The sequence below is a fragment of the Bos javanicus genome, chromosome 19, assembly GCF_032452875.1.
Source record: "Bos javanicus breed banteng chromosome 19, ARS-OSU_banteng_1.0, whole genome shotgun sequence".
Classification (NCBI taxonomy): domain Eukaryota; kingdom Metazoa; phylum Chordata; class Mammalia; order Artiodactyla; family Bovidae; genus Bos; species Bos javanicus.
This window is the reverse complement of record NC_083886.1, coordinates 22,511,400-22,535,385: the sequence shown is the minus strand read 5'-3', so window position 1 is coordinate 22,535,385 and position 23,986 is coordinate 22,511,400. Positions and strand designations below refer to the sequence as shown.

The 23,986-nt window shown below is 41.4% G+C and overlaps 1 protein-coding gene and 1 non-coding gene across 6 annotated transcripts in view; both read right to left on the bottom strand.

Moving 5' to 3' along the window:
- Positions 1-1,182: 1,182 nt before the first annotated feature.
- Positions 1,183-23,986, bottom strand: part of EFCAB5 (EF-hand calcium binding domain 5) — a 104,413-nt gene continuing 81,609 nt past the window's right edge. For 3 of the 5 annotated variants that reach the window (XM_061389499.1, XM_061389496.1, XM_061389498.1), the window contains 7 exons: positions 23,721-23,949; positions 19,180-19,332; positions 17,169-17,272; positions 12,093-12,346; positions 10,298-10,584; positions 9,825-9,921; positions 1,183-1,959 (listed from right to left, as the gene is read on the bottom strand). In XM_061389499.1, coding sequence (XP_061245483.1) covers positions 1,769-1,959; positions 9,825-9,921; positions 10,298-10,584; positions 12,093-12,346; positions 17,169-17,272; positions 19,180-19,332; positions 23,721-23,949 — 1,315 coding nt within the window. In that variant the 3' untranslated portion in view covers positions 1,183-1,768. Of the gene's footprint in view, positions 1,960-9,824; positions 9,922-10,297; positions 10,585-12,092; positions 12,347-17,168; positions 17,273-19,179; positions 19,333-23,720; positions 23,950-23,986 lie in introns of those variants that run through there. The other 2 variants (XM_061389497.1, XM_061389500.1) reach the window with 2 other exon arrangements.
- Positions 14,392-14,463, bottom strand: TRNAH-AUG (transfer RNA histidin (anticodon AUG)). The gene has a single exon. It is a non-coding gene; the product is annotated as a tRNA-His (tRNA).

The following is a 23,986-nucleotide window of genomic DNA, read 5'->3' as shown; positions in this document are numbered from 1 at the left end:
TCAATCCTTGGTCAGGGAAGTAGATCTCATGTGCTACAAGTAAGAGTTCACATGTTGCAACTCAAGATCCCGCATGCCAAAACTAAGACCTGGGGCAAGCAAACAAATAAATAGATTAAAAATAAATAAAGTCATTCCCAAAAGAATGATAGCACAATTGTTATCCTAGTGAAGTTTGGAAAGTGTTGATGAAGTATCTAGCGTACTGCCAAAAGCAATAAAACAGAAGTCGACACGTGAAGTTGCTCAGTCCTATGTGACTCATGGAGACTGTAGCCTACCAGACTCCTCTGTCCATGGCATTTTCCAGGCAAGAGTACTGGAGTGGGTTGCCATTTCCTTCTCCAGGGGATCTTCTCCACCCAGGGATCGAACCCAGCTCACCTGCATTGTGGGCAAATGCTTCACCCTCTGAGCCACTAGGGAAGCCCAACAGGACACGTGGGTGCCTCTTACTCATTGTAACCTAGCTAACTCACTCTTTGAGCTTATTTCCTTGTTTATGAAATGGGGATAATCATATTGAGTCTGCCAACCCTGCATGTTTGGGAGGATCAGATGAGCTAGGATGTGAAAATACTTCAAGATAAAATGTCATGCAGATGTGTGATATTTGTTATCATTAAGCTGCATGCCATTTAGTTATTAATAACTTAATTCCCATCACGATGGATCAACAGGTCACAGTCTGCAAAAATTTTCCCTCCTTGCTGCCTAAAATGCTATTTGTATTCACAGTGGACCCCTTAAAAGCTTGTTCTGAAGCCATTAGAGTGTGTGGCTATCAGTTTAATATCTTCAAGAACATTGTTCCTAGAAATGTTGCAGCAAATGCCCTGAAAAGCTCACTTCCAAATATGAAACAGGGTTATAGGTTAAAACTGGGCATGGGACCAGCCAAGAGATGAGGGCTGGTAAATAACATTGCCATCTTATCACCGGAGGTTAGAAAGGGACCTCCAGTCTCAAATTATAAGATGTTTGGAACGCATTACATTTTGTCAACCAAATAAAGAAAATGAAGTTTAATTTCCCAAAATTTTATTAAAAATGGACTCTGTCATCAGATATCTTACTGCAAAGATGAAATCTCACAACAGGGCAGTAAAGTTTGCTGTAATAACAAGATTTAAATAAATATAAATTCTGCAGTTCTTGAACTCATGAAGATTTTGTTATAAAAGAAAAAGGTTTTTTTCCCATGAGTCATGGGCAAACATTTCCCCAGATTTTCTATTTATTGAAATAACTTTTAAACTTGTTAGGGTAAGTGGGGGTGAGGGAGTGGAGATGGGAGCAGAGAGGATGTGGTGCTCATAAAAGCCTTTGAAAAATTAGAAAAACAATTCCCAGTCCATTTCTTAAAATCTTTATTATATTTTTTTGATGTAAAAACTGTGCTCTTTTGATGTAAAAACTGCCATTTTCCCCCTAAATACTCATCTGTTCTTTACTTTGTACCTGAAAAGAATTGCAATAACTCACTCAACCAACCATAATAGGCCCACAGCAGATAAAATGCTAAAACTAAAAAGAAACTTTAAAATATGTTCTTTAACATACATTTGGTTATGGCTACCTTAACTGCAAATTTTCTTAGATCAAATTTCTCCCTCGGAGGCACTTTTGGTTTTAGAAAGTGCTGAGGTAAAGGTCTAGGAGAAAAATATGTCTATGTGGCACTCCTTTCCAATTGAAAATATTTTTATAGTTAACAAGCAAAACTGAACATGACAAAAATACCCTAAATATAGTAGCAATTCCATTATCATTTCCCTGGCAAGCTTCCCCCTGGCATTTTTGCATACACACAGGAGTCAGTCTTGGATGGCAGTGGGGGGGGGATAGCACTACTTATTTTTTTGTTTAGCTTTATGAGAGCTAAACAGATGTGTGCCCAGTGGTATAGGTATTCGATGGCAGAATTACCAAATTTCCATACTTCAATTCGAGAATGATCTGTACCAAAAAAAAAAAAGTGTTAGTTTTGTACTTTTATTACTGAAATATATTTTAATACTGAGATATAAGAAAAATTATGACAAAAGTTCATTAGATATATTTTGAGTCAAAACCATAGCAGAATCTTGTTTATGTAATTATAGGAAAATGGATAAATTAATTTTGGTATATTCATATAATGGATCTCAACCCAGGGCTCAAACCTGGGTCTCCTGCATTCCAAGTGAGTTCTTTACCATCTGAGCCACCAGGGAAGCCCTATAATGGAACCCTATGCAGCATTTAACATATTCAATATGACCAAATTTAATGACCTGTTTAATGACTTATCCTGGAGAATGTTTTATGTGCTCTTTAGTAGAATGTGAATTCTGCTGCATTTGGTTAGAATATTCAGTATTTGTCTGCTAAGTAAATTTAGTCTAATGTTTTATTTAAGGCTGATGTTTCCCTGTTGATTATCTGGATGATCTATCCATTGATGAAAATAGGGTATTAAATTTTTCTACTATTTTCTACTATTACTATGTTGCTATATATTTTTTAGGTCTGTTAATATTTGCTTTATGTATTTAGATGATCCTAAATGGGTCCATGGGGTCCCTAAGAGTCGGACACGACTGAGCGACTTCACTTTCACTTTTCACTCTCATGCATTGAGGAAGGAAATGACAACCCACTCCAGTGTTCTTGCCTGGAGAATCCAGGGACAGGGGAGCCTGGTGGGCTGCCGTCTATGGGGTCACACAGAGTCAGACACAACTGAAGTGACTTAGCAGCAGCAGCAGCAGCATGCAGCGTTTAACAAAGAACTAGAGCTGAGCTACATACGTCATTGTGGATATTTCAAAAACATATTGTTAAGGGAACTTCCCTGGTGGTCCAGTGGCTAAGACTCCTAGCTCCCAATGCAAGGGGCTTGAGTTCCATCCCTGGCCAAGGAACTAGATCCCACATGCCACGACTAAGACTCAGCAGTAACTATGTTTTTAGAAACATACTGTTGAGAACAAAAATAAGCTGTATAATAATATGTTCTTTTGGATACAGTTAAAAACAATTTTAAAACCTGTAAAATAATATTATATTGTTTATGGATTCATATAAACACCAAATTCATAATAGTATTAGCTCTAGGGAGGAGAAGAAGAGAATGAAATATGGGAGAAGCATAGAAATTCTCAACTATTCCTGTAATGTTTTCTTTCTTTAAAAAAAGTCTGGCTCAAAAACATATTAAGAATATGGTTCTGTAATGACTACACAGGTATTAGTCTCTAACCTCTATGTTTGAAATATTTCCTAATTAAAAATTATTTTTAAAGCTATAATCACTGCACACCAAAATATTTCATTTGTTAAACTGCAAACTATTTTTTAAAAATTACTTTTGGGACTTCCTTGGTGGTACAGTGGATAGAAGTCCACCTACCATGCAAGGGATATGGTTTCCATCCCTGGTCCAGGAAGATTCCACGTGCCACGGAGCAACTAAAGTCCAGGAGCCACAACTACTGAAGCCCATGTGCCTAGAACCGGTGCTCCGCAACAAGAGAAATCACTGCAGTGAGAAGTCTGTGCACCTCAACAAAGAGTATTCCCCACTCACCACAAGTACAGAACGCCCACGCACAGCAAGGAAGACCAGGACAACAAAGAATAAATAAAATTTTTTTAAAAATTACTTTTTTCAGGAGTCAGTCAGTCAATGACTATTCAAATAGAATGGTCCAATGGAAAGAGAATGTACTTAAACAGATCTGGGTTCTAATCTTGGCTCAACTCCAACTAGTTTTGTGACCTTGAAAAGTCACTTAATTGCCTTGAGCCTGTTTCTTCTTCCACAAAACAGATACCTCAGAATTGTTATGGGGATCAAAGAGGAAAGACATGCAAAAACCTGTCAAAGAGTAGTTGCTCAAAAAAATATGTTCATTCTTTCAGGTCCCTTCTACCCTCGGGTCTATGTTTAACTTTTTTGTTACTTCTAGTGGCTAATACAGTTCCTAACCCAATAAATGTTTATTGATTTGACTTGAATCAAACCATTACATGATATTTATAATCAAATAAAAGGGCTTCCCAGGTGGTGTAGTGGTAAAGAATCCACCTGCCAATTTCGGAGATGCAAGAGACATGGGTTTGATCCCTGGGTAGGGAAGATCCTCTGGAGTAGGAAATGGTAACCCCTCCAGTATTCTTGCGTGGAAAATTCCACGGACGGAGGAGCCTGGTAGGCTTCAGTCCATGGGGTCGCTAAGAGTCGGACACGACTGAGCGACTTCACTTTCACTTTTCACTTTCATGCATTGGAGAAAGAAATGGCAACCAGCTCCAGTGTTCTTGCCTGGAGAATCCCAGGGACGGTGGAGCCTGGTGTGCTACAGACCATGGGGTCGAAAAGGGTCAGACATGACTGAGCACACATGTATACACATTATTGATTAAGAGATTTTAAGTATTGTTTTCTATCCAATAGCTCATTAATAACAATGACAATTATGTCACTCATGGTTGTCAATTAGGATAACAAAACAGAACATATTTCCTTGTCTTCTATCAACGTGAAGGAACAAGTTTCCCTGAATTAGGTTAAGATTTTCTGTGGTTCTCAAGGTATCACTACCACAAAAGGTACAATGTGGAACAGGAAAGGCACATAAAATATGGAAAACATACTCAAATCTCAATTTTTATTTGACGCTCACTGTATAAAACATGTGAGTGCAATTTTCTAAAGTTTCCTCTTTTAACACACACACAGAAGCACTGTCTTTTTTCTCAATTGTAAGTGTTTAATAAATGTTGATTGAAACAACATTGTGGAATAATTAAGTTAGGCTTTTCAAATATTGAAGTCTTTTCAGATTATAGCTCAGTAACATTAATGACAATTATGAATAAAAATGAAAGCAGATGTCAGACATGAGAGCACCTAAAAAATATCTGATTCATATCATATGAGTAACACTAGACCAATTAACATACATACTTAAAATATTGAGATGCATTTGTTGATCCCTTTTTGTATTAACTTCCTGGAAGCTTTAAAAGTTAATGCTATAGGCTGAAAAAATTACTTTATCATTATGTCCCAATGTTACAAGTCTAAATTAAAGTACACCCTGCTGCTGCTGCTGCTGCTGCTAAGTCGCTTCAGTCGTGTCCGACTCTGTGCGACCCCATAGACGGCAGCCCATCAGGCTCCACTGTCCCTGGGATTCTCCAGGCAAGAACACTGGAGTGGGTTGCCATTTCCTTCTCCAATGCATGAAAGTGAAAAGTGAAAGGGAAGTCGCTCAGTCGTGTCCGACTCTTAGCGACCCCATGGACTGAAGCCTACCAGGCTCCTCCGTCCATGGGATTTTCCAGCCAAGAGTACTGGAGTGGGGTGCCATTAGAACAATTCTAAAACCAGTCCTGACTAATTTTCTGAGATATAACAGCTCTGCTGCTCTCCACAGCCTTTATTCTGCCTTTTCCAAATCCCCATTAAGAGCTCTGTTGCACTGATGCCTGCCAGTGCTCTTATCTGACATCCAGATGAACAGACCCCTGTCTGCAGCCATTATTAAGCTAGTAGGCCATCTCCATGGTGATTTAAGGACGTGAGGATGGGGGGCGAAGTCGCTCCATTTCACAAGCCCCTGTTGCTTATTTCCTGTCTTATTGTTACCGGGGACAGAAGCTCCGAACCTGTCTGGGCGAAGGTTCCTGTTTCCCTGTCCTGTTCCCAATGAGAGATTTATGGCTTAACAACTGGCTCTAATGATTCCTCTATTAAAGGAAGCCTCCATTGGTCCGCGGGTTTCCCATTAACAACGGTTGAGTGTTACTGCCCTCTTGTGGTGGATAGATGCCAGCTCTTTGCATTTCAGCAGAGAGCCAGTGTGCACAGATTAATTCTTCCTTGGTAAAGGTTATAGTAAATTATTTGAATATATCTGAGTTTAAAAAATTGCTGGCTCAACCTTTGAATCTGTTTATGAACCGATTAATTCAGAAACATTTTATGGTTTTTTTTTTTTGTAGATTCTAGCTTAATCAAACTTTTAATTATATAGGAAATTCATTCTGCTGAAAACATTGGGTCATTTTAAGATATTTCTAATTAAAATTCCATTTTATGAATCTCTGCTTTAACATTAGATTAAGTTAAAAGCTTTGGGAATGAAAGACAATTAGATGTGCGAGGCAAAAAAGAATGAAGTTCTTAAGCTTCAAGTTCAAAGTTAATGTGTAGCTGCTCCTTTCAACTAACAACTAACCCAAGATCAGTGAGCAGTATTTCTTTTTTCAAATTTTTCATTTATTTACTTGTTTTTTGGCTGTGCTGGGTCTTTGCTGCTGCTTGGGCTTTTCTCTGGTTGCAGTGAGCTGAGGCTGCTCTCTAGTTGGGCACCCAGGCTTCTCATTGCAGTGGCTTCTCTTGTTGCAGAGCACAGTCTCAATAGTTGTGGTGCGTGGGCTCAGCTACTCCCTGGCATGTGTAATTTTCCCAGATCAGGGATTGAATCCATGTCTTCTACATTGGCAGGCGGACTCTACAGCACTGAGCCACCAGGGAAGCTCTAAGCAGTATTTATTGAACGCTCTTCTCTTCATCATTAGTTCTCTTAATTGCAGTTCTTTTATTTCTGCTGTTTCACATACCCTCTACCACCTCTTAACATTACTGCCACATACGATGAGCTGAAGGTCCATGCAACATCGTACTTAAAAGGGTATATGTGTGTCAGTTTCAATCAGTTTTTGTGTAGGTAGGAGAATTCTTATTTTCCATGACAGTCAGGGACCTAATATGTCTCTAATTTACGTGGTCCTGAAGGTACTGCAGAGTGCTGCTTCCAGTTTGTCGGGCAAGAGTTCGTGTTAAACGAGGAGGTAAAACCAAATTTTTTCCTGAGTTATCAAACCTTGGGTGGAAGTTTATTCCAGGCCTAACTGAGTTCTTGCAAATATAGTAGTCTTATTCCAGTTGAAGCATAATTTCTATACAGTATCACATTGTACTGACTTTTTTTTCACGATGTAGTTATAAATCAAATTATGTATGAATTTAAATAAATGCAATTTATCTTTACAAAAATTCATACTTCTGTGCAATGGCTTCCAAACTCTTTGACTATGTACCTCTGTAAGTTAACAAATGTAAAAGGTTGAGACAATGTCTCAGAAAGTGAAACAAAGAAGATGGAAAATAGGAGAGAAACTATAGGGATTTTGGAGGCTGAATCTAGGATTTCCCATGTCTGAATAATAGGAGTTGCAAAGAAGGAACACAGAAAAGGGAGGGCAGGGCCTCCTCTAACCTCTAGGTCATTTTTGTGTGAATGGATGAATGCACACAGCTTGGTGAACAGAAAAAAGTGTGTGAAGGAGGTGCCCCTCTTCCAAGCAGACGTAAGTGTAAGCTGAAGCCCACAGTATCGTGAATGGAACCCTAGTTAGGTCTCAGCTCCCCACCCCCTCAGCAGGGTACGTTTGTGCAGTACACAAACTGCACAGCCATGTGCAGCAACCTTGATGTCAGGGAGGAAATCATTGGGATGTAAGGACCTGCGTTTCACAGTTGAAAAGGCCCAGGGAGTGTTCAGATCAATGGACGAAAATAGACCTGCGTGGATGAGAAAGTGTGGTATATATACACAATGGAATATTACTGAGCTATAATCACTCATTTGAGTCAGTTCTAATGAGGTGGATGAAACTGGAGCCTATTACACAGAGTGAATAAGTCAGAAAGAAAAACACCAATACAGTGTATTAACGTATATACATGGAATTTGGAAAGACGGTAACGACGATCCTATATGCCAGGCAGTAAAAGAAACACAGATGTAAAGAACATGCTTTTGGACTATGTGGGAGAAAGCGAGGGTGGGATGACTTGAGAGAAGAGCCCTGAAACATGTATATTACCATATGTAAAGTAGATGACCAGTACAAGTTTGATGCATGAAGCAGGGCATTCAAAGCCAGTGCTCTGGAACAACCCAGAGGGATGGGATGGGGAGGAAGGTGGGAGCGGGGTTCAGGATGGGGAGACAGACACATGTGCACCCATGGATGATTCATGTCGATACATGGCAAAAGCCACCACAATATTGTAAAGAAATTATCCTCCAATTAAAATAAATATAATAATTTTTTAAAAGATATATCATTTTGAAGTTTCACGGTCGTGGGGATAAAGCAGTGATTCTATAGCTTCTGGAGAGAAACAAAACAAGTCACATGCGCAGAATCAAAAAGGCTTCAGACTTCAACAGCAAGCCTGGAAATTTCCAAATTTCTACTGACAATGGGGCTATTTCCTCAAAAAGTTAGCCAGAAGTTCCCATCTGTGAAAGTGTTAACTGCTCAGGCATGTCCAGCTCTTTGCAACCCCAGGGACTACACATGGCTCCTCTGTCCATGAAATTCCTAAGGCAAGAATACTGGAGTGGGTTGCCACTCCCTTCTCCTGGGGAACCTCCTGATCCAGGGATCACACCCAGGTGCCCTGAATTGCAGGCAGATTCTTTACCATCTGAGCCACCAGGGAAGCCCCCTGTTTTCCTTAAACGACCCCTTAAAAGCAGCGAGAACTGTTAACACCTGGGAATGCAGAGGTGCCTGTGAATCAGCCACCAGCCATGAGGCTACATAGAAGCCATAGTCTTCACTCACACCACTCTTGGTCCACATTAATTCATGTTAACTGCTATGTGAACCTCGTGTCTAGCATTCCCAAACTGCTGGGAGTATCTCTCCTTTCTAAGCCAGAACATCTCTCTCTCTCTCATCCACCCACTGCTTCCTGCTTCCACAGACAACCTGAGGAGTGTGGGCTGTCTTCCTCTGGGTGGCTTTTTCCTATCTCTTGTCCTAGGAATCTGGTTCCAAGCCTCTCTGTCTACTATATGTGTCCCAGAAGTCCAGAAACCCTTTGTCTGGAGGATCCAAAGAGAATGGGGGAGAGGGAGACAAGGCTTAGTGAGGGATTTTTACAGAGCCATTTCCCCAATCAATGATTAGTTTAACATCTTTTTTTTTTTTTTTTAAGAAAGAATAAGTTCATTGTTTACTGTTCCATTCGCGTAAACAGCCTCAGGTCTCTGGTGGGATAACACACCCACATGGAGGAATGTGTGCTTGTGCATGTATATTTATGGCATGTGAGATCTTAGTTCCCTGACCAGCGATGGAACCCATGCCCCCTGCATTGGGAGAGCAGAGTCTTAACCACCTGCTGATGCTCCTTCTTCCAAAAAGTCTACATTACTAGTCTGTAAAGACTCATGCTCTATTGTTTTATTTGGTTCTTCATGGAAACTAAAGATCATAGCTGCCTTTTCGCTTAACAAACTTGGCTTCTAGCCTTACTGCAGCCTCCATTTGCTTTTTTTTTTTTTTTAAGAATTTTGAATATGGAGTCATTAAGTGGGAGATAGAGGTGCTTCTGAATTCTCATGTGCATGGCACAGATAGTCACTATGGGGATTGCAATAGATTATAGACAATGCCCTTACTTTTAGAAGACTATAATCAGAACTATTTTCCCCTAAAAATTGAATTTTGGGTGCTTTGGGGCTTCCAGGTGGCTCAGTGGTAAATGCCAATGCAGGAGATGTGGGTTCGATCCCTGAGTTAGAAAGATCCCCTGGAGTAGGAAATGGCAATCCACTCCAGTATTCTTGCCTGGAAAATTCCATGGACAGAGGAACCTGGCGGGCTACAGCCCATGGGGTTGCAAATAGTCTGACACGACTGAGCACACATGCATGCTGGGCCACTGTATTCTAATAAAAATCTCTGGATTGCAACTATATTTTGTTGCTGTTGGTATAGATTTAGAATATAATTAAGTGGAAACTTACTTTCAAAGTATTCAGCAATGAGCCTTAAATTAACTTTCAGTTCCATAGCAGTTGGATCAAAGTCACAAATATTTTCGACTAACTGTTGGTTTATGTACTGTAAACAAAGAACAAAAATCGTGGAATCATCAAGTGGAAGGAGAGTGCCTGATTCCTAAGTTTACACAATTCCATTTATACACACTTTGAAACAGGCAAAATCAATCTATGGTGTTAGACATCAGGATTCTGGTTACCCTTGGGGTGTGAGAGAGAGAGAGTGTGTGTGTGCGAGGCTGGTGATGGGGAGGTTTGTAAAAAGGAAGGCTTTGGGGATGCCACTCCTGTTCTTGTTCCAGGTGCCTCTTACATTCATTGTGTAAAAATTCTTGCCTTTGTGTATCAAGGATTTGTGCAATTAAGATTTGTATATCTTAACTCATGTAGGTTATTCTTCAATGAAGAGTTTTTTTTTTTTTTTTAATGAAACTTACCAGTTTACAGTGATCCCAACTTTCTAAGTCACTTGATGATTTCAACTCTGGATGAAAGAACACGATAATCCCTTTCAGGATGTCTTGTACTAATTTTATGTTGGCTTTCAGATCCTGGGACTGGCTGTCTGGCGGGGCTTTGACTTCCGCCAGAGGGTCATAATCATGCAGCAACAGTGACACAAAGTCCGAGGATGTAAGTAGACTGAGGCACTCCTGTAGCTCCTGTAGCATGACTCTGAAGAAGAGAATGCCTGCCCGCTGTACTTCTCCCACACTTTCAATCTCTAGAATAACAGAAAGACATCCCACACGGCTGTTCAGAACACATACTACTTTTTCACAGGATTCTGAATGTAATATAGCAAACCTTTGTTTTCTTTTTAGGAAAAAAAGACTATATCCTATAGCGTTAAACAATCTTAGTTTCTCCAGTCATGAAATCAAAAGGCAAAAATGGAATCCCACCTGTGGGGTTCACAGGCAGAGGCTCTGAGAAAAGGTGAAACCTTTATTTGTAGCTAAACCTTGCTTTGAAACCTACTTTCACCCTTATTAGTTCAGTTGTCTCTCTGAGCCCCCTTTTCATTTTTCTGTGAGAAGAGTTGATCCCTACTTTCCCGTTAAGCTGTGGAAATTAACAGGAGATGGTACATGGAAAAGTGCTTAGTCCCAGGTCTTACACATAGTGGATGCTCAAAAGATATGAATTTTCCTTTCTTTCTCCTTTTTATCCCACACTGTGTAATGGCTAGAAGTGTTTCAGCTTTATCCAACAGTGTTACTCTACTAATTCTATTTATTCCAATCTTGGTAGTGAAAGGTTTCCATGCTTTCATCTTCCCTCCCTTCTGCCTACACTGATTTTGTGGTAAGAGTAGCCTGGTGGAAGTGGAATCACAAGGATTGGGGTCTGTTCTTGGCTCTGCAGTAGCTTGCTCTTGGACCTTTACTTTGACAGACCTTAGCTCCTTTCTCTGTAAAATGAGATGTTCCTGTGAGTTAATGCTGTGAGGGCTTCCCAAGTGGCCCAGTGCTAAAGAATCCACTTGCCATTCAGGAGCCACAGGTTTGATCCCTGGGTCAGGAAGATCCCCTGGAGGAGGAAATGGCAACCTTCTTCAGTGTCCTTGCCAGCATAATCCCATGGACAGAGCAGGCTCGGATCACAAAAGAGTCAGACACAAATGAGCATGCAAGCACACTGTGGTGGAAAGAGCACCCAAACTGGGGTGGAGATCCAGCCTTTACCACTGGTCAACTGTGTGATTTGGTGCACTTCCCTTGTCTGTAAAATGAAATAATCACCATTCACCTCCTAGAGTTATGATAAGGACTAATTGAAATACCATATTTAAAGTGCTTGACACATGATGTGGCATTTAATAAATGCTACTTCTATATTGCCATTATGAGTCCTTCAACTCTAAAACCATGACTCTAGGCAAGAAAACGGAGAAGGCGATGGCACCCCACTCCAGTACTTTTGCCTGGAAAATACCATGGACGGAGGAGCCTGGTGGGCTGCCGTTTATGGGGTGGCACAGAGTTGGACACGACTGAAGCGACTTAGCAGCAGCAGCAGCAGCAGGCAAGAAAATGTGATTCCTTACCCTTTGCTCTAACATATAGGCCAGACTAATCAGTCCAAGACTGAATGAAGGAAATCCTTCCATGTGGAAAGATATGTACTTTGCAACAATTCATTTTAGAAAATGCATCCTTCATTGTATTGTCTGATTTCCCCCAAACTTATTAAATCTATGAATTCAGACAGTTGCCGCATTCACAATACCTAGGATATAGTTTTTCTTTATTTCTCCAGATAATTCGCCCAGTATTTCACTGCAGGCAAGCTGGATCACCTTCAGCATTTTCTGTAGATCTTTAAACTCTCGATACAACAACATCTTACTCTTGCCAATGTTAACATCGAGAACTCCCAAAGCTTCTCCTGTTCTCTCACGAAGTGGAACTACGATGTGGTTTTCTCCACAGACAGAGGCCAAAACAACTCCTGAACTGTCTGTGCACTTAAAGAGGAAATCTCTGAAACCAAAACCAAATAAACATAAGGAGGGTATAAAATAAAAGCCTGTTCACAACATTCCACCTAGACACACTGAATCACCTCCTCTTGTGCCTACTATACTCGAGCCATACCAGCCCTTGTTGCTATTTCATCTGCCTGACACATTCCACCCCTTAAATTCTCAGGGCTCAGCTCCCTCAGCTCCCCATAAAGAAACGCACCCTGACCCCTGTGATCTAAAGTAGCTGCACCAGAGTCAGACTCCATCCAGCTCAGTTCAGTTCAGTCGCTCAGTCGTGTCCGACTCTTTGCAACCCCATGGACACAAAGACTTCCCTGTCCATCACCAATTCCCAGAGTTGACTCAAACTCATGTCCATTGAGTCGGTGATGCCATCCAACCATCTCATCCTCTGTCATCCCTTTCTCTTCCTGACTTCAATCTTTCCCAGCATCAGGGTCTTTTCAAATGAGTCAGTTCTTCTCATTAGGTGGCCAAAGTATTGGAGTTTCAGCTTCAACATCAGTCTTTCCAATGAACACTAAGGACTGATTTCCTTTAGGATGGACTGGTTGGATCTCCTTACAGTCCAAGGGACTCTCAAGAGTCTTGTCCAACACCACCATTCAAAAGCATCAATTCTTCAGTGCTCAGCTTTCTTTATAGTCCAACACTCACATCCATACATGACTACTGGAAAAACCATAGCCTTGACTAGACAGACCTTTGTTGGCAAAATAATGTCTCTGCTTTTTAATATGTTGTCTAGGTTGGTCATAGCTTTTCTTCCAAGGAGAAAGCATCTTTTAATTTCATGGCTGCAGTCACCATCTGCAGTGATTTTGGAGCCCCCCAAAATAGTCTGCCACTGTCTCCACTGTTTCCCCATCTATTTGCCATGAAGTCATGGGACCAGATGCCATGATCTTAGTGTTCTGAATGTTGAGCTTTAAGCCAACTTTTTCACTTTCCTCTTTCACTTTCATCAACAGGCTCTTTAGTTCTTCTTCACTTTCTGCCATAAGGGTGGTATCATCTGCATATCTGAGGTTATTGATCTTTCTCCTGCCAATCTTGATTCCAGCTTGTGCTTCTTCCAGCCCAGTGTTTCTCATGCATGATGTACTCTGCATATAAGTTAAATAAGCAGGGTGACAATATACAGCCTTGACATACCCCTTTTCCTATTTGGAACCAGTCTGTTGTTCCATGTCCATCTGCTTTGCCTTATTTTTAAAATTTTATTTATTTGGCTGTGCCGGGTTTTAGTTGCAGCATGCAGGATCTAGTTCCCTGACTAGAGAAAGAACCTGGGCCCCCTGCATTGAGAGTGCTGAGTCTTAGCCACTGGACCTCCAGAGAAGTCCAATTCTGCCTTACTGTCTTTACTATAGACTTGTCCTTAACTGAGGGTGTTCATTTTTTGTTTATGTAGTGTCCAGTAAGTCTTGGTTGAATGCCCAAAGAAGGATGAATGTGTTAGGTCAGGTTCTCTAGAAGCAGAGCCTGAGAAAGGGATGCCCTGTGCCAATTATTCACTGAGGGAGTGCTTTCGGGAGAAACCTTTGAAGGTCTGAGGCAAACAGGATGGGGAAGCGGAAGATGCTAAGGGACTTCCTTGGTGGTCCAGTGGCTAAGACTGCACTCCCAATGCAGGGGGCCTGGTTCAATCCCTGGTCACAGAACTAGATCCTGCATGACAGTGACTAAGAGTTTGCATGCCGCAACTAAGACCAGGTGCAGCCAAATAAATAAATATTTTTAAAACTGTGATTTCAGGTGAAGTTTATCCTCAGCCCAATCCTAAAAGGAGCTTTGGAAGCCAAATTGCACCCACACTCTGCCCCACCTTGAAGCAGGGGAGAGGTCTTTTGTCATTCATTAGCGCTCTAAATGTAAACAGATACATCTTAACAGTTGAGTGAAACATGAACATGAAGCCACTCAGTCATGTCCAACTCTTTGCAACCCCATGGACTGTAGCCTACCAGGCTCCTCTGTCCATGGGATTTTCCAGGCAATAGTACTGGAGTGGATTGCCATTTCCTTCTCCAAGGGATCTTCCCAACCCAGGGATTGAACCTGGGTCTCCCGAATCATAGACAGATGCTTTACCATCTGAGCCACCAGGGAAGTCCAGCTTTCACATAAGGGCTGGGCAATTAGACCATAGCTGGGTATCCAGATCCTACAATATCCAGTTAGCCCCAGGAAAGCTCTCAATTGTTTTTGAGTCGTGGGGGAGGGCAACTGGAGGATTCCTTGTACCCGATCAGAGGACAGCCTCCTGGACCCGTGTGTAATCTGAACTCCCAGGTAAGTGACCTTTGTCTTGACCATCTGTGCCTTAGCACGGGAGACTTTATATCCCCTTTCTGCCAAGAAGTTTAGAACCTGAATTGCATGTTGTTGGGCACTTTTCTCATCTGGAGAACAGATTAATAGGTCATCTATGTATTGTAATATTTTCCCATTAGGTCCAGGTCCAGATCTAGGAGATCCTGGCTAAGGGCCTGTCCAAACAGGTGGGGGCTATCTCTGAACCTCTGAGATAATACTGTCCAAGTCATCTGTTGGTGTTTTTCTCCTGGGGCCTCCCACTTAAAGGCAAAAAGATATTGGGATTCTTTAGCCAGTGGTGTGCAAAAAAAATGCATCTTTGAGATCCAAGACTGTAAACCACTTGGCACTGGGTGGGATTTTTCCCAAGATTACATAGGGATTGGGTACTGTGGGATGGAGGGGGACTACAGCTTCATTTATGATCCGGAGATCTTGGACCATTCTCCAGGTTCCGTCTTTTTTCTTTACTGAGAGGATTGGGGTGTTACATGGTGAACTGGTGGGGACCAATAACCCACAAGCAAGGAATTTATTTATTAAAGGCTGTAGTCCCTCCCGAGCCTCTCTTTTGAGAGGATATTGTTTCCGGTTAGGAAACCAAGTGGGATCTCGGAGGACAATGATGACCGGTTCCGCTTGGTGGGCTCGTCCAGGAATCCCCTGGTCCCATACCTGGGGGTTAATTTTGTCTTCCCATAGTTTTTGGTCCTTCTCTATTGAAGGTGTAATGGGTTCTTCAGTAGTAACCAGGAGCTGTAGACCTCTAGGGACTGAAAAACTTCCCATCACAAGGGTGGTCCCCAGTTTACCACTGACTATCTGTGAGTCATTACAGAATGCTAAGAATAGCCAGCTGTCTTCCACCATTAGTAGCTAAAAATACAGACTCATGGATGTAGAAATGAGTCAAGCAGAGTTCCCCACGGACCATAACATTGTTCATGTCTTCTATAAATATTACTCATTTAGAGGCTGCCCAGGAGGCTCAATGGTAAAGAATCTGACTGCCAATACAGGAGACGCAGACAAGCTTTTGAACCCTGGATTGGAAAGATCCCCTGGAGAAGGGAATGGCGACCCACTCCAATATTCTTGCCTGGAGAATCCCATGGACAGAGTAGCCGGGTAGGCTGGAGTCCACAGGGTCACAAAAGAGTCGGACACAATTAAGCAATAAACAACAACAAAGCTCTAAGCTGCTCTGGATGTGTGTTGGGGAGGTGTTTACAGAGCTCATCGGCCCCTCCTGGAGAGGGGCTCCCCTTGACAATTACAGGGTGAGTTATTAGCAATAGGATCTGCAGCCCCTGGCAGAAGATACTTGGGCAGGGCACTGACAGCACCTGTGTCAGTGAGGGACCTGAGGTTTTCATAGAAATGTAGTAGCTCCTTCTTTCCCTCAGGAAGTATAAACACATCCTTTTATCTCTTTCCCCCTTTTCCCATCTACATGATATTGAGATGTCATTCCTTTTAGGTATCTGTAAAAACGCTGGTGCTTAGCACAGCCTCAGAAAAAACACATTTAGGGAATTCCCTAGTGGTCCAGTGGCTAGGACTCTGTGCTTCCACTGCAAGGGGCATGGGTTCAACCTCTGGTTGGGAAACTAACATCCTTCATGCTGTGGGTATGGCCAAAAAAGCATATTTACAGTTCATAACACCAATCCTGTCATGATAGAAAGGTTATGCCCTTGTTTGGCTGTACCTACCCGTCGCTGCAGCTGAGCCATGTCTTCATGATAGCCATAGTAGTGAGGCATCATGCTAAGCTTCCTTGGTCAACAGAGTTCCTCAAAAGGCACCTGCTCTAAGTTATACACAGGAATCCAAGGTTGTAAGTCTGGGTGTTAGAAGGACTCTTGTAAAACTCTTAGCCAGGACAAGGAATAACTATGGAAAGGAGCTTAAAACTGAATGAACATTCTGGTATGAGGCCAAACTGAAATTGAATTAACATAGGTACTTAAATGTCAAATTGCCTACTAGCCTGAGATAGGTTACTGCCTATTCAACTATGCTGACTCTCTAAGAAGCACTGTATTCTAGTTAAGATCTGTTTTTGCAGTAGTTTAGTAGCGTACTTTGCATTTCACACATGAGAGGCATTCAAGGTAATCTAGAACTGGGTACTTATTAAAGGCAACATTCTCTGCCTCCTCCCCATCTTTGCAACAGCCTGTCTTCTTTAAGTTAAAAAAAAAAAAATGTCCGCAGGCTAGCTAACATTAAGAGGATGAGCTCTGATTAGTGATGTGGGTGTATTTTTCATAACCATGGTGGGTTTTTGTTAATTTCATGTTAATAAGAAAATTATAAAAAATAAAACACTAAATTGAAATCTGTTTTAAAAAGAACTTAAGGGGGAAAGGACCCAGGCAGACAAAGGTCTACAGTAATGTTCCTTTAAAGCCCCATCAGAATGAGAGCCATTATATTCATAAGAAGCAGAAGCTGGCAGTCAAACAAAACAGGCGGTGAGGTATGTCCCATACCTGAAGATGCATGTCTTCCTAAAGATGACAGAGGGATTCTTGTGGATTTCTGTTAGACCCTGCTGCCCTGTGACCATCATATTTCGTAAAACATAGTCTGAATCCTTGAAAAGAGGTAGAAATTTCATTACAGAGAGGAGTGATTAAACTTCATGCTCTCATTGAGACTTTTGGGGACAAATAGAAAAAAATTAGAAAAGCTTAGGCAATATAAAATGTTTTTCAAGTTATAGGTCAAGGTCAATATAATTTTGAGCCACAATGATGCCAAACACTTGGAAGGCTTCTAGGTTTGGGCCTCAGAAATTTTTTTCCCTAGACTGATTCATCCTATTGGTCATCCCAACCAGTCTCATGGTTTATGTTTTGTTTTGAGTTGTTTTGGTAAAATATACACAGCATAATATTATTATTTTTGCCATTCATAAGTGTGCAATTCAGTGGGATTAGAGACATTCACAATGTTGTGTAACCAGTCTAATGGTTTTAAATATAATTTACTTACCAGCCTGGATTTCCCCCAAACACTAAGCTCATATATCCAACTGTGTATTCAATATCTCCACTTAGATATCTAACAGACATTTCAAATTACAGTTTAAAAATGTTTTTCAATTTAGTAGGTGAGAAATTATCTTTTACTTAAATTTGTATTTCATTATGAGAACAACTGAACATTTTTTCCTATGTTTATTGACCATTTGCATGAGGTTTTTTTAAAAATAAAATTGTCTTTTGCTTATTTTTCTTTTGGATTTTCAAAATTCCACTAATTTTTATATAACACTGTTATTCTCTGCCAGATATATGGCAATTAATTGTGTTTATAACTTTGGTGCAAGAAAGTTTTACATTTTTATGTCATCAATGTATCAACCTCACTTTAATCACTTCAGCCTTTGAGACTCAGCCATCCTTCCCCAGACTACAGTTGTAAATTCCCCCCATCCTTCATTTTCTTAGCTATTCTCATGCATTTATTCTTCTTCCATATGAAGATTAAATCATTTAGCCAATTAAAAAAATTATGCTAGAAATTTTCTTGCAATTTTGTTAAACTTAAAAATAACTTTGGTAAAAAATTAGATTTTAAAGTTATATTTATGGGGAGCTGCTATCACTCTTAGCCTGAAGGTGGTGATGGTAGTCAGTCGCTCAGTCATGTCCTACTCTGCGACCCTGTGGACTGTAGCCCACCAGGCTCCTCTGTCCATGGGATTATCCAGGCAAGAATACTAGAGTGGGTTGCTATTTCCTTCTCCAGGGAATCTTCCTGATCCAGGGATCAAACCAGCTTCTCCTGCTTGACAGGCAGATTCTTTGCCACTGAGCCGCCTGGGAAGCCCAAAGAGGTAAGGAGAGGAAGCAATTACCAGAACCTGGAGAAGACAGCCAAGTAGAGAGGACCATGTGACTAAGGTACAGTGGTCTTTTTTTTAAAAATTCCCAACTTTTATTTTTGGCCTCCCCATTCTCTAAGTATCAAAGTACTTTCTTCTTGAATCAGACTGTATACCGAATACGTTTAAAACACAGCTGAGTGCTGTCTTTCTCTAACAGGTAAAAATTTTTAACAGTAAATTTGAAATGTGTGTGGTCCAAAGAAGAAGGATAAAGAAAAAGAACAGATTATGATCTCTTATTTCCCATTGACATAAGACTAACATAAGATTTCATATATTGGGGGCATGGAGCCCTCTTCAAGTGGACATTCTGAGCAGGACTATTGTTCAAAAATGTTAAAAAAGAGAATGTATTAGCAGTTTTCATAATCCACAGAGATCACTTGACTTCTTGTCTCTTCAACAGAGACCTGGGGGCCAGGAACTCTTCTTGCCGCACCAACCTCCTGGGATGGCCCTTCATTCTATTCATTTTGTTGAAGAACACAGCTAACCCAAAGAAACCTAGAGAGGGAGAGCCAAAAGCATAAATACCCCAACCTCACTCTCCTTCTGCCTGCCAGTCTCCTACTGGTGCCTTTCATTGGACAAACTGAAGCAGGAGCTACCTTCTCTGAGTTGGGCTCAACAAAGTATGTAGAGATGGCAGTGATGCTGGGTGTGATGTTGTAGAGCCAGCCGATGCCAGTGATCACAATATGAAGGATGTGCTCCCGGCTGTGGACGTAGTGATAGGCAGTACTAAAGACATTGGCAACACCCTGTAGAGACAGAAATTTAAATTGCCTTCTCTTTTAAAAATAGCCAAATAATTAGTAATGCATCAATTGGATTATCTTTTTTTTTAAATTTTATTTTTGCTTATTTGGTGGCATCGGATCTTAATAGTTGCACACATGGGCTCTTCACTGTGCTGTGTGGGCTTATTTGCCCCCTGGCATGTGGGATTTTAGTTCCCTGACCAGGGATCAAACCTGCGTCTCCTGCGTTGGAAGGCAGATTCTTAACCACTGGACCATCCGGGAGAGTCCCCTGAATTATCTTTTAAATTAATGATCATCTGTTGTTACTGTTGTTCCTGTTGTTTAGTCGCTCAGTTGTGTTCGACTCTGTAACCCCATGGGCGGTAGCCCACCAGACTCCTCTGTCCATGGGATTTTCCAGGCAAGATTACTGGAGTGGGATGCCATTTCCTCCTCAGGAAATCTTCCAGACCCTACAACTCCTGTATTGGAGAGCAGATTCTTTATCACCGAGGCACCAGGGACACCCAATAATCATCTACTTCCTAAAAATTATTCATTGGTTCTCAAAAGGCATTTCAAAAGAGTTCTCAAAAATGTTTCAGGTTCCACTATGAAAAAATGAAACCAAAAGAGTAAACAGAGATCTACTGGAAAACCCATCTAACTTACTACGTTTGCTGATAATCATCCAGTGAAATCAGTGGTATATACCATCAGAAAGCAGTGTCATAAGAACAAGGTAAACTTTGAAATGAGAAAAAAATAATGTTTAAAAGCCAACAACTAATGCCAGCCTTGGACAGATGGGTAAGAGCTGCCCCAATCTGATGCAAGATTAATATCTGTGTGTTTACATGGCTACTGTCATCAGATCAGCTGTGCAGGTATGCTGGGTTTCCAGGCCTGCAGTTACACGGTTTTCTTCAACACATAAAGAGAGCCTGTTCCACAGAGAAAGGATCAGAAACCCTCAGAACCCATCTGTGGTCTTGTTGTCAAGAAACCTTAGGATATGACCTCCCTGGTGGTCCAGTGGTTGAGACTTCACATTCCAACGCAGAGGGTATGGGTTCAATCCTGGTTGAGGAGCAAAGATTTCACATGCCTCTTGGCCAAGGAACCAAAGCATAGAAGCAATGTTATAGCACATTCAATAAAGACTTTAAAAAATGGTCACATCAAAGGAAACTCTAGGAGGAACCACAAATTCTTCAAAAATATCTGCATTTTATATTATGACCCAAGACATCTAAGGATATCTCCAGAGCCTTTACCTCCAAGGGCTAGGAGGTCAATTTATAATTCACTTTGACATGTTCTCTAATAAGACCATGGTGATTGCCGCCGTGAAAGTAAAACACACTCCTTGGAAGGAAAGTTATGACCAACCCAGATAGAAGGCAATGGCACCCCACTCCAGGACTCTTGCCTGGAAAATCCCATGGACAGAGGAGCCTGGTAGGCTGCAGTCCATGGGGTCGAAGAGTCGGACACGACTGAGCAACTTCACTTTCACTTTTCACTTTCATACATTGGAGAAGGAAATGGCAACCCACTCCAGTGTTCTTGCCTGGAGAATCCCAGGGACGGGGGAGCCTGGTGGGCTGCCGTCTATGGGGTCGCACAGAGTCGGACACAACTGAAGCGACTTAGCAGCAGCAGCAACAGCAGCAGATAGCATATTAAAAAGCAAAGACTTTACTTTGCCAACAAAGGTCCATCTAGTCAAGGCTATGTTTTTTCCAGTAGTTATGTATGGATGTGAGAGTTGGATTGTGAAGAAAGCTGAATGCCGAAGAATTGATGCTTTTGAACTGTGGTGTTGGAGAAGACTCTTGAGAGTCTCTTGGACTGCAAAGAGATCCAACCAGTCCATCCTAAAGGAGATCAGTCCTGGGTGTTCATTGGAAGGACTGATGTTGAAACTGAAACTCCAATACTTTGGCCACCTCATGCAAAGAGTTGACTCATTGGAAAAGACCCTGATGCTGGGAAGGATTGGGGGCAGGAGAAGAAGCGGATGACAGAGGATGAGATGGCTGGATGGCATCACCGACTCGATGCACATGAGTTTGGGTGAACTCTGGGAGTTGGTGATGGACAGGGAGGCCTGGAGTGCTGAGGTTCGTGGGGTCGCAAAGAGCGGACATGACTGAGTGACTGAACTGAACTGAACTGAATGATAATTTGGAGTATAGTTCACCATACTCTTCCACTTTGCATCTTAATATCTTCACATCATTCTTATGTCAGAAGAGAATGAAACTTATTATTAAAAAAATGTCCAGGGGAAAAGATTCTACCACTTCCTCAGTTGTACATCCAGTAAATGAGAGGGGAAAAATTTAAATGATGGTAAATAAACATCAAGAGCATCCAGGGGAACAGATGATAGCAACGTCCTGATTGCTGCTACATCCCAGTCCAATGCCTGCATAGGGTTTTCAATCTCCTTCACTGAAATTTTTATTCATAAAATTAAATAAAAAAATTTTTTTTCTTTTTGGCTGCACTGTGCAGCATGTGGGATTTTAGTTCCCCAACCAGGGATTAAACCTATGCTCCCTGCTATGGAAGCGTGGAGTCTTAACCACTGGACCACCAGGAAAGTCCTAAAATTAAATGCTTGTAGAAATGGTCTAGTTATTTTATAATCTTAAAAGTGCTTTCCAGGGACTTCCCTAATGGTCCGGGGGCTAAGACTTTGCATTCGCCATGCATGGGGCCTGGGTTTGATCTTTGGTCAGGGAACTAGATCCCATGTTGCTGCTGCTTCTGCTGCTGCTGCTAAGTCGCTTCAGTCGTGTCCAACTCTGTGTGACCCCATAGACGGCAGCCCACCAGGCTCCCCCGTCCCTGGGATTCTCCAGGCAAGAACACTGGAGTGGGTTGCCATTTCCTTCTCCAATGCAGGAAAGTGAAAAGTGAAAGTGAAGTCGCTCAGTCGTGTCGGACTCTTAGCGATGCCATGGACCGCAGCCCACCAGGCTCCTCCATCCATGGGATTCTCCAGGTGCCACAACTAAAGATTCTATATGCTGCAACTAAGACCTGGAACAGCCAAATAAATAATAAAATAAATATATATATTTTTTAAAAAGTGCCTTTCCTTTTTTTAGTTTCTTTTGTTTAATTTTATTTTCATTTAGCAGACAGTATAAGATACTTAAACACCATCTTCAAACAAGGGACCTAATTTCAAAAACCTGTTTTATTTAGTTAGTTATCTTAATACTTGTTCATTTATTTGACTGCCTTGGGTCTTAGTTGCTGCTCGAGGGATCTTCATTGATGTCATGCAGGATCTTTGGTTGTGGCCTGCGGCTCCCAGGCTTAGTTGTTCCTCAGCAAATGGGATCTTAGTTACCCAACCAGATAGCAAACCCATGACCCTTGCATTGGCAGGCAGATTCTTAACCACTGGACCACCAGGGAAGTCCCCTCAAACCTATTTTAATATTTGGGGATTCCTGGGTGGCTCAGTGGTAAAAAAATCCTCCTGCCAATGCAGGAGACACAAGTTCAACCCCTGGGTCAGGAAGATCCTCTGGAGGAAGAAATGGCAACCCACTCCAGTATTTCCAGCCTGGAAATCCCATGTACAGAGAAGCCTGGTGGGCTACATTCCATGGGGTTGCAAAGAGTCGAACATGACTGAGCGACTGGGCACAGTCTTTAAATAAAACTCCACTGATAACCCAGAATAAAACCCACATATTAACCTTGATATAAAGATTTTTATTTTTATTTATTTTTGCTCTTGTTCAACAGTAAGCATCATGGACTTTATTTTCTATTAAGTTTAAGCTAATATAACATTTTAAAAAAGAAATACTGGATAATCAACAATTTTACCAAAGAAGCCACAGCATTACAGGTCATGAAAAAGTGCCACTCCCTTTTGAGATCTGATTTGAAAACATGAATATTTGAGAAACATTTAGGCTTTTCCTTCATTCTTCATCCTCAAAAATTCTAACACTAAAATCAAGAACTATGGTAAGGCATATCATATTTAGCACCGTTTGTGTAAGGAGCAAAGGATTTCTAGTTACCACTATAAATAAAACATAAATACGTCTCTTCTAAAAGTTCATTCCTACTTTTTGGGTTTTAGCCAGTAGTCTAATAGTTGGATTTCAGTTCTATAGCAGAAAATGCCGTTCCTAAATTAATACCATGGAACACATTAACAAGCTTCCCAGACAATCTGAGGCATAGATATGCAACTGAGTCTGAGTCCCTCCATGTGTAATAGGGAACCTCTCCAAAGACTGACACATGTATGATGACACCATTTATATACATAGCTTTACTCTCATCTGGTTTCAGGTTTTACTTTTTCAAAAAGTATAGGACAGGCTATCCTACCATTGATTTTGAAGAACTTTTCTATGTCGTACCTGATAGAATCTGATCTCGTGGGGTAGGAAGATGTTAATTTTCTGGGGATCTCTTAGAGTGTCAACAGCCAAGACCCCAAATATCCTCATATATGCGTCCTGAAGGGGAAGAGCCAGGAATGACCCATTGTGATCGCTCTTCTTGCGGGAATGGTTCCAGAAGTAGATGTTCCCATGGTGCTGAACTTGGGGGACATGTATTGGCTTCCCTTCATCCACTACTGTAAAGCTGAGGAACAGGAATATGAGAAAAGGAGAAAGGCACA